At 42.8% G+C, this 11083-nt stretch overlaps 1 protein-coding gene across 1 annotated transcript in view; it reads left to right on the plus strand.

Moving 5' to 3' along the window:
- The window catches only part of SLC1A3 (solute carrier family 1 member 3), a 78683-nt gene extending 68316 nt beyond the window's left edge, over positions 1-10367 (plus strand). The window contains exons 7-10 of the mRNA XM_086677214.1: positions 1550-1783; positions 2357-2551; positions 5725-5859; positions 8111-10367. Coding sequence (XP_086533340.1) covers positions 1550-1783; positions 2357-2551; positions 5725-5859; positions 8111-8315 — 769 coding nt within the window. The 3' untranslated portion in view covers positions 8316-10367. The remainder of the gene's footprint in view (positions 1-1549; positions 1784-2356; positions 2552-5724; positions 5860-8110) is intronic.
- Positions 10368-11083: the final 716 nt, after the last annotated feature.

Consider the following 11083-nt stretch of genomic DNA (forward strand, 5'->3'; position numbering starts at 1 on the left):
AGCCCTTGATTGAAATCCTGGGGCCCCTCCTTTGAAATCCTGGCAGAGCTGAAAGTGGACATTTATCTTCATATTATGAAAATGCCTCCACCTTTCACCTCTTTTATGAAAGAAGCCCATTCAAGGCTGCTGAATGAACCTCACATGTAGCTTTTCTAGCTGTACATTTGCCTGCACATTCAGCCTTGAGTTATTACATTTCTGAAAACAGGTACTCTTATAATTTCCTGGCCTGTGTTTTTAAAGGACGTTTAAAAGAAGCATTGTATTTTTCAACTTGAAATAAGACCTCCACAGCTCCCAGCAGACCCTTCTCCTTCAGGGTGATTGGCCCCTCTGTTTTTGGTAACGTGAGTTTGGGCATAGTTCACTGCATACATCAAAGGGAGTTGAAAGCAGGGCAGAGGGATCTTGATGCAACAGGGGTTGCTATACATACAAGTTGTTTTGTGTCTCGTTTGTTCATTCTTGCCAGGCTACAGGGGAAGATCACAAATGTCAGTAGCAGCGGGTGGGTGACAATTACTTAACTAGAACATCTGTAACCTGATCGTGGCGGTACCTGCATACACATTGTTAATTTGAATAGCTTTGGATTGATTATATGGTTGCCTTCGATCTGTGGGAAATGGTACTAGTTTTCCATTGCCACGATAACATGAAATTTACTCAGTAAATTTATATAAAAGTTGATTTGAAGACTAATACTGAGTGATAGTGTAAGTGGTATGTAATATGGGGAAAAAGTAACAAAAACGGACTTCGATTAAGAGAGATAACTGCAAATCTAAAACACTGAAATGGCATTGTGTGTGTCTTGCTTTAAGTTGGAACGCAGGCTCTGATGTGGGAAACCCTCCCAAAGTCTGGATATTGGTTCAGTGGATTCTGGCTGTGCAGGGTACTTAGAGAACAAAAGGCAGGGGAGTTGGGTGGCATCTGAGGACCGCAAAAGTGACTCAGATGAGGTGAAAGGAGAATGATCTAGAAAAAGACGTGAGAAAAAAACCAAAAAACAAAAAACACCCCACAAAACCTTTGTACCTGTCTTTTATCATAGGCTAAGGAGAAAAAAAAAATTGTGGCCTAGCGAAATTCTGAGAGGAAAGCCTGATTATGCGCTATTTATATTTAAATTTATATTTAAAAAAGAAAAGAAAAGGGGCGCCTGGGTGGCTCAGTCATTTGAGCATCCGATTTCAGCTCAGGTCCTGATCTCCTGGTCCATGAGTTGGAGCCCCACATCCAGCTCCGTGCTGACAGCTCAGAGCCTGGAGCCTGCTTTTGATTCTGTGTCTCCCTCTCTCTCTCTCTCTGCCCCTCTCCCACTCACGACATGTCTCCCCCCCCTTTCTCTCTCTCTCTCTCTCTCAAAAATAAATAAATAAATTTTAAAGAAAAGAAGTTCACAGTTTCTGCAAGTTCTAATAGTCTCCTGGGCACAAAAAGTGTGGAAATAACCCTCACATTTTCTTGTCACGTGGTAGTTTCTTTGGAATAGCTCATTGGAGATCAGGCTTCCGACTGTGCGTATGTTGCTTCTACATAGGTACGCCCCTCTGGGCATCCTCTTCCTGATTGCAGGGAAAATTGTTGAGATGGAAGACATGGGAGTGATTGGGGGGCAGCTTGCCATGTACACGGTGACGGTCATCGTCGGCCTGCTCATTCACGCAGTCATTGTCCTGCCCCTCCTCTACTTCTTGGTAACTCGGAAAAACCCTTGGGTTTTTATTGGAGGGTTGCTGCAGGCACTCATCACAGCTCTAGGAACCTCGTCCAGGTATGTATGGATATATGTGTGGCTTATTCCTATCAAGAAATGTAGCTCAAACTTAACTTTAATCCAGAACCCTGGGAGGCAGATGGGGGGGCAGGGGGTGCGGTTCTGGGTTTTACACTTCCAGGCATATGAATTGGCCTTTTCACTCAGGTGCTAATCAGACCTAGTTGGGATTGAGGGAATGGTTGGCTCTCCTTTGGGGAGACAAACATATCAGCTATTCCTTTCCTGCCCACTGTCATCTCTCTCTTCCAGTTGACCTTTGCCTGAGGGAAAGATGGCAGAGTCACTCGGCACAGGCCATGAGGATAGGGGATAATCACAAGTGATGCCTCACAGAAGAACCCAGGAGCAGGAGAGCTGCAAATAACCCAGTGAGGGGACCCACACTGTTGCTAACCCTAATCCCCTATTTATACAAGTGCTGACTTAGTTCCCTTTAAATTAGGACATGGGAGAGGAAGGAACTCTGTCCAAAGTACCAAACACAGGGTCATGGTCTAAACCATCTGGACGATCAGCTGACACACCTTTTTTTTTTTTTTTTTTTTTTTTTTTTTTAACCATTCTCAGTTCTGCTACCCTACCCATCACCTTCAAGTGCTTGGAAGAGAACAATGGTGTGGACAAACGAGTCACCAGATTTGTGCTCCCAGTGGGGGCAACCATTAACATGGATGGGACTGCACTCTATGAGGCTTTGGCTGCCATTTTCATCGCTCAAGTTAACAACTTTGAGCTGAACTTTGGACAGATTATTACAATCAGGTATGAGGAAAGTTCTACACACTTGCTTAAGAATGACTTTACATGATGAGACGGTGATCAGGGATTGGATGAAGAAACTTGTTGGAAAGCAGATCATACATAAACCGGAGGTTGGGGTTTGTGGCAATAGCTTTACTTTTGATATTTAGATATTTTTATTAGTTTTTTTAAATTGCAGATGTACACATTTATTAATAATGAAATTCTAATAATATAGAAATGTAGATAGTAAGAAGTGTAACTTACCTGCCACTATCACCCCCCCCCCATCTTTCCATAGGTGACCACTGTTAATGTTTGGGGTACAAAAACCATTTCTAGTGCCTAGACACACACACACACACACACACACACACACACACACACTTTTTTTGTAATTAATGGAATCATACCATGCATACTGCTTGTCACTGGATTGATTTATTTATCAATGTACCATCGATAAAACATCTCTTTTAAAATCTACAGAATATGGGGTGCCTGGGTGGCTCCATGGGTTAAGTGGCCGACTTCAGGTCAGGTCATGATCTCACGGTCCGTGAGTTCAAGCCCCATGTCGGGCTCTGTGCTGACAGCTTGGAGCCTGGAGCCTGCTTTGGATTCTGTGTCTACCTCTCTTTGCCCCTCCCCTGCTCGTGCTCAGTCTCATTCTATCTCTCTCTCTCCCAAAAATAAATCAAAACATTAAAAAAAATTTTTTCAATAAAAAAAATAAAAATAAAATCTACAGAATACATAGTATGGATATTTCTTTTTTTAAAATGTTAGATTATACTTCAGTTTTAAATAGCATTAAAATGCATTAGCTTTTACTGACAGTATTAAAAAAATACACTTGAAAAACTGGATTAACATTTTCTCTTGGGTTAATTTTTAGGCACTATAAAATAGAGGAGAGGCCACATGGACAAATAGATTGAGAATTTTATTTCCGTGGACTATTTTTTAACTATTACATTTGAGGTATCTGGTGAAAGGTAATTTTCCTTTCCACACCTTCCCCTAATTTTTTAGCTTCCTTCTCCAGAGGCAACCACTGTGGCTTGCTAATTTCTTTTATATTCTTCTGGCACTAGCCCATGCATATCCACGTGCATATGTGATTGTAACCCCCCATTTTTACTCATTGACAGTCAGTTATGCACAACAGACCAATAAGTGACTGCAAGAGAGACTCACAATCCAGATCAGACCCTCCTCTTCAGTGTGTGTGTGTGTGTGTGTGTGTGTGTGTGTGTGTGCATGAATTATTATCAGCAATTTGTTTTGGATATCAAAATAGTTTTTTTCACTTTTCATTATAAAAACTCTCTTACAAATGGGAAAGTTGAAATAAAATGATGACAGACATCTACCCAAATCCAACGATTAACATTTTACCATTTTTTGCCTCTTTCTCTGCCTTCATTACATTTCACATATACAGAGTCCAACATAGATCTCCTGAGAATAAGAGTCATTTTCTACATAAGCACAATAGTAGGAATCTTTAAAATACTTCCAGAATACCCACTCTGTATCTAAATTTCCCCAGTTTCCCCAAAAATATCTTGTGTAGCTTTTTCCCCTAGACCACAATATAATCCATATCTATGGCTTGCATTTGGTTTTTATGTCATTTTAGTCTGTTTTCAATCTCTCAATTCCCCCACCTTTTGTGTGTGTGTACACATATGTTTATTCGGAAATAAGTTATGTTAGACTCCATATATATGTTTTGAGTTACTGGAAAATAATAATAGTCGTAGGATGCGTGATGATTAAAAACTGAGGCCGATCATGGCCAGAAGTGAGTGGCCTGGGTGTTCTGGGAGGCCTGAGCACAATCTGACCACACTGGGACTGGGAGGTCAGTATCTCAGCTCACCATAACCTATTCTTGGGCATACTCTGGTATACTGGTTGAAAATCCCTGAGTTATAAACAAAGGTTCAGTTGCATGTGGCAGAGTAAAAAAATAATAATAACAATAAGAATGACTTCAAGACAGAACTGCATTTTTTCCTCATGTGGAACAGCTCTGTTCCACAAAGCCCTCAAGGCTGGTAGGTGTTTTACAGTGTAAGGGACTGGGGTGTCGTTTCCATCGTCTCTGGGGTGTCACCCTCATCCAAGTGGTCCAGGATGGCTTATCATCACCTCCAAATCTTAGCCACTGGGAAGAGGAGGAGGGCATAGCATGCAAGGTACTTGGTCACTTTCATCCATATTTCATTGGCCAGAACTTAAGCTCCAAGGGAGGCTGGGAAACGCAGTCTTCATTCTGAACAGCCATTTACCAACTAAATACTCTAGTACCACAGAAGAGGGACAATATGAGGGAACCATATAGTCTCCTCCACAGACGTACTGCTTCATTAATTCCACTTTATATCTAGGTAATACTTTACTATTTATAAAACATTTTCCATAGTGTCACATCAGCCTGAATCAAATAGGTATTTAACAGAGTCCTAGACAGGTTGTATGCCTTACAAATCAGGTCTACGCTGCCTCCATAAAAAATATTTATAGTCATACAGAACTTTGTTCATAAATCATTTGCTTTTGCATTAATAACTTTGATTTGTTTTTTCTGACCACATTAACCTTACAAGTTCAGTAGCTTTACAATCCTCTACTTGGACAGAATTATTGGAAACAAATTGTTATTGTAACTATGCAGTCTTTTAGACCTTGGAAAATGTTTTCAGGTATGTGCAAAAGTACATAGCTACCAATTTCTTCATTTAAAAATGGCTGTAGTAGGGGCGCCTGGGTGGCTCAGTCGGTTAAGCGTCCGACTTCGGCTCAGGTCATGATCTCACCGTCTGTGAGTTCAAGCCCCGCGTCGGGCTCTGTGCTGACAGCTCGGAGCCTGGAGCCTGCTTCGGATTCTGTGACTCCCTCTCTCTCTGACCCTCCCCGTTCATGCTCTGTCTCTCTCTGTCTCAAAAATAAATAAATGTTAAAAGTAAAATAAAATTTAAAAAAAAAAGAACCTCTTCATAAATACTGGTTAACGTTATTGTTAGCTCCGCGGGTTTTTTACACTCTCATCTAAAGTTTTCTAAAGCACATCCTCTTCTGTTAACTTGGCAAGTCAGACATCGCCGCTGTGCATGGTTTTTCCAGGGCCTATCATTTGGGGAGATGTGTACAAGTGTTTTACGTTTGGGGAATTCTTTTAACAGCATCACAGCCACAGCCGCCAGTATCGGGGCAGCTGGGATTCCTCAGGCGGGCCTGGTCACCATGGTCATCGTGCTGACATCCGTGGGCCTGCCCACCGACGACATCACGCTCATCATCGCCGTGGACTGGTTTCTGTGAGTATGCTCCGACTGCCTCCCGGCTTGCTGTCGCAGGGACCCCCTCTGTCTTCCTTAGGAACCTGGCAGCTGGGCACTCCCACCAAAAGGGCTCCAAGAGCAGGGGCAGCTTGGCGTGTAATTGAATTGTCCTCACCGCCTTGTCCCTGCCCTTATCTGGAGGCCAAGTCCCAGACGCCAAGCGCTCTCGCTCCCTTATCAGCCCAGGGGGCACATCTGGCAACTACACTTCTCACTCCATAAAGCCATCCGGCGATTGGGAAACCGGCTGTCTGAAAGCCGACATAAATCAGCAAGGCATTTTCTGAATTGCACAACACGTCCTCGTGGTGGTGAGAACAGAACTACAGGCCCCACACACTGGCTCAGGCCCTTTTCCTTGTGCTTCCCATTCCAATGGCGTAATGCAGCACAGATGTGCACGTCTGAACCCAGCGGGGAGAGGGGCAGCCGTGCAGTGGGAGAACTAGTGAAGCAGAAATGACTTTTGGCTCTGGGGAAAAGGCACCCCCCCATCCCCTCAGACCCTAATTTGGGGGGCCCAGCCCTCTCTCATGTTCCCCTCACCCTTCCAGCTGACATTATCTGCCTCTTTTCTCTCATAAATTCCCTTTCCGTTGCAAAAACATCTTTTCACAGGCTGCCCAAAGCCAATGCCTAGAAGGACACAGTAGATGCTGGAGTCAACTGTATGTTGTCTTCACTAGAAGGGTCACGAGGAGCTGACGGGTGTGCTCAAGGCACGATAGGTGGCAGCAGGGTAGGCAGTTGAGAGCATGAGTCCCACAGTCACTTGGATCTGTTTGCATCCCAGCCCGGTGTGACATTGGGCAGCCTCACCAGCCACCCCAGTTTCCACCTCTATAAAATGGAGATGATAAAGGCCATCCACCACCCACTGGGGCTGCGAGGATTAACTGCAATGATGCACGGAAAGCATTCAGCCCACTGTTGGGCCCACGGTTGGCACTCAACTCCTTGAGCACTTTTATAGTGTAAAACTGTGATTCTCAAAGCTTTTACCCTCAGGACCCCTTTATACTTAAAAACTACTGAGGATCCCAAAAGTTTTTATCTATATGGATTCTATCAATATTTATCATATTAGGAAAACAGACAGTTTTTTAATTTTTTATGCTTTTATTTTATTTTTGAGAGAGAGAGACAGAGTGCGAGCGGAGGAGGGGCGGAGAGAGAGGGAGACATAGAATCCAAAGCAGCCTCCAGGCCCTGAGCTGTCCGCACAGAGCCTGACACGGGGCTTGAAGTCATAGACCATGAGATCATGACCTGAGCTGAAGTTGGATGCTTAACTGACTGAGCCCCCCGGGCGCCCCGAAAACAGACGTTTTTAAGTGCTAAATTCATTTAAAGGTTATAATAATAAATTCATTACATCTTAACATAAATAATATTTTTGCAAAAAAGTGTCATTTACCAAACTAAAAATTTTGGGAAAAGAATGATACCCTTTTATTTTATTTTTGGAAATCTCCTTAGTGTCTGGCTTAATGCAAGACAGCTGGGGTCTCCTAACTGCTTCTGCATTGAATCTGTTGTGGTATCTTTTGTGTTATGTTGTAGTCTTTACAAAACCCCACTAGGCTTTCATGAAAAAATGGAACAAAAAAGGGCAAATAACATCTAGCATTATCACGAAAATAGTTTTGGAGCATCTGGGTGGCTCAGTTGGTTAAGCATCTGGGTGGGCTCAGGTCATGATTTCATGGTGGGTGAGTTCGAGCCCCAAATCGGGCTCACTGCTGTCAGCACAGAGCCTGTTTTCGGATCCTCTGTCCCCCTCTGTCTCTCTGCCCCTCCCTGTTTGTGCTCTCCTCTCTCTCTGTCTCTCTCAAAAATAAATAAACATTAAAAAATAAAATAAAATAGTTTTGACCACAGGCACCCCCAGGGGTCTCTGGATCACACTTTGAGAACTGCAGATATAAAGGAAGGTGAATTGTAGGAAAGAGAGGCAACGAGAAATTTTAAATAAAAGGGGAAAGGGAAGGGTCATTACCCACCATTAAGACTGGAACTAGTAACTGAAGATTGGTAATCCTTATATCTTTTTGTAACTACTATTATAAATATTATGGGTATTATGTGATGTTGCAATTGGTGGATACACCAAGCAGAATTTTAAAAAGATGCCTCTAAAGACTTAGCAGCCGGTTCACAATACGAGCTGAGATCACATGATGTTCACAGGAGCCCCATTTTTCCTCCCCCACACCCACACCCCCAGGGACCGCCTACGCACCACCACCAACGTGCTGGGAGATTCTCTTGGAGCCGGCATTGTGGAGCACTTGTCAAGACACGAACTGAAGAACCGAGACGTAGAAATGGGTAACTCGGTCATCGAAGAGAATGAAATGAAGAAACCCTATCAGCTGATTGCCCAGGAAAGCGAAAGTGAGAAACCCATGGACAGTGAAACCAAGATGTAGACTAACACACAAAATGCTTTCTTGAGCAGCAGGTGTTTGCAAACCATTGTAAAATGTTTCCATCTCGTTACAACTCATTCTGTCCAGTAAGCCCCTTACCTCCCTTGTCCTGCGTTAATACACTGATAGGATTGGGAAGTATTCATCCAAAAACAAGGGAGGATTTTGCGAGTCGGATCAGATCTTACAAGTTTATGTGGCACACAAAACTGTAAATGTGGTTCTTTTATAAGGTAGAGAGTCAAACAAATAGTAGGCTAAAACATGCTTTTAAATCAACCTGCAAAGTTTAAAAATCCTTCAGAATACAATTCAGTTTTAGTATCAAAACAAAACAACTTGATAAACCACAATCGGTTATCAAATGGGACAGTAGAAGGGTTTGTTCCCCTTTCTCTGCCGGTTTGTGTTTTGATTTTATTAATAGCAAGACAATATGAATACTCACCTAGTGCACCTGTGAGGAGGCACATAAAAGTGAAATTTCCATGTGGCCATGGGCACGTTACATCTCCTCTAGGCCTCAGTGTTCTCATCCGTAAAATCAAATGAGTTCCCCAGATGCCTTTATGGTCTCTTCTAGCCCAAACATCCTGTGACATCACGAAGAGCCTCCCCTCTATTTTCCCTTGGAACATCCTGTCCCAAGCAGGTATGATTCCATGGACCATGGGACTTTCAGAAAGGACGTTTACTAGGAATGAACATTTCTAAGTAGGGGACGGATGGCTGTGCGGTTTAACCAGGTCCTGTGGCCAGAATATCAGTCATGCAAGTCACCAGGCTGGAGGCCATTTCGGGAGCGGAATTATTCACGAAACTCTGCTCGGTCCTTCCCAGTACGGGAAATAGGCCCTTCTTTCCTATTCTTCCCAAACCGAAGGTACTTCTCTGGGCAGGATGTCTCCCACCACTCCTCAACTGACTATGGACTTTTAGGAAGTAAAATGTAAGACTAGCAACTAGCAGGCATGCTCATAGTCTTACTATGGAACACTAAAGAGCCAGGTAGGAAAGAATGGAGCATGGTTGACGTTACACAGGGGATTTTGAGACACCAAGATTTATAGATGATCTTTAAGGAAGAATTTAAAAGGAGAGGTTCTTTTTTTTTTTTTTTTTTTAACCTGAAACACTTTGTCTCTTCAGTTCAAAATCATCCCCCAAGGAGGTCCGCATATGAAAATATGAGGTCACTTCTTATATATAAAGAAGTCAAATGAATGAGCTCTCTCTCTAATAGAGGTCCGTGAGCTGGGTGGGTGGTCTCTTATTTGAAAAAAGTTTTTGCCTATAATCAGAAGTTCTTAGAATAAGAGAAACAAGATATTTCTTTGTGTAAGAATTCCACATACCAAGTCATTCAAACCCTTCGGCCGGAGTGGGGTTTGGTTTTATTTTGTTTGTGTCCCTGAGAGAAATGGTAGAAGATGAATCAGTATAAAGACACGGTCAATGGGGTTCCAAGAAAAAAACAGCAGGGGCATTAGTTTCAGGCGAGGCAGCTCCCAGGTTTAGAGGAGATTAATTTTTTACCCCCTAAGGAGTATTCATTCAGTCAAAGACATGAAGTGGGAACTGTCAGACAATACCAGCTGTGTTTGAGTCTCTGACCGAAAATGGTGAAGAATGGGTTTAATTATGCTAACAGACTGGATATCTAGACATACACCCTCTGATATACAGTTAGAGACATTTTTTCTAGAGATCGTGAGCATCACGTGTGTACAAAAGTTAACGTTAGGCTGTGGTGGAATAACCATTTAATGCCAAGGCCTTATTTGGGAGATACACTCTGAAGGTTAATGTACATGGCTGTCGTCTCACGACACCAGTAGAGCAAAAATTAATCATGTCAAATTAATTCTGTTACGCCGTGTGATCTTTTTTTTTTTAATACTAACCATTTCTTATGGAAAGTAAATCCTCTAGGACGATCCTCTCGCCAGCCCATCACAGGCTCTGCATATAACATGCACCCCGTGTGGACTGAGAAACATTACTTTGTAGATGTATTTTCAATAAAGAAAAAAAAATAGTTTTACATTATAATTTTGTATGTTGTTGTTATTCCCATAAAGTTCCCATTCATGGAAGTATTGCAGTAAGCTCAGGCCAATGCCGGGAAGGGATCCCCTCCAGATCTCTGTAGGTTTTTACTAGGCAAAAGCTTGGGAGGACCAGCTGGGGGAGCCAGTCACAAGAAAATGAGGAAGGACGCCTGCTCTCCCGCCCAAGTCCTAGAACTAGGCTTGGTGAGGGAAGCACTTTGCAGTAACAGCCCGCCCTTACTTGTCCACATAAATTTCTCAGAGAAATTGAATCATTTCCACGTGGGGATTAGAAAAGTGTAATGCCACCGTTGATTCTCCCCAAAAAGTAATTTCCTGCCTGGCCTTCAAATTAGGTAGATTTATCTATGTGATTACTGCTGCCATTTGTGAAAAGAGCTGAATAAGATCTCAAGGGATGTTTCAGAAGCAGCCCCCGTGCTAGTAAACCCTTCTTTTCATAAAGAACAACTTGTGGACTACTGCATTTTCCCCTTCGGGCTTTTTAATAAAAAAAAAAAAAAAAAAAAAAATTGGCAGACAGTATTATGGAATGCCCAGGTTGAGGTTGTGTCTGGAGACTCTTAAATGTGACCCTCTACCTGTAGGTAACAGTCAGAGGAGAGGCTCTTAAGTAGGGTCTGGAAACCCTTGGGTCATGGGTTTCCATGTGAAGACCTCAGTGGGTTTGCATAGCCCTTGAAATTGTAGGGAAGG

This window comes from Puma concolor, chromosome A1, assembly GCF_028749965.1.
Source record: "Puma concolor isolate L17-30 chromosome A1, mPumCon1.1.hap2, whole genome shotgun sequence".
Lineage (NCBI taxonomy): Eukaryota > Metazoa > Chordata > Mammalia > Carnivora > Felidae > Puma > Puma concolor.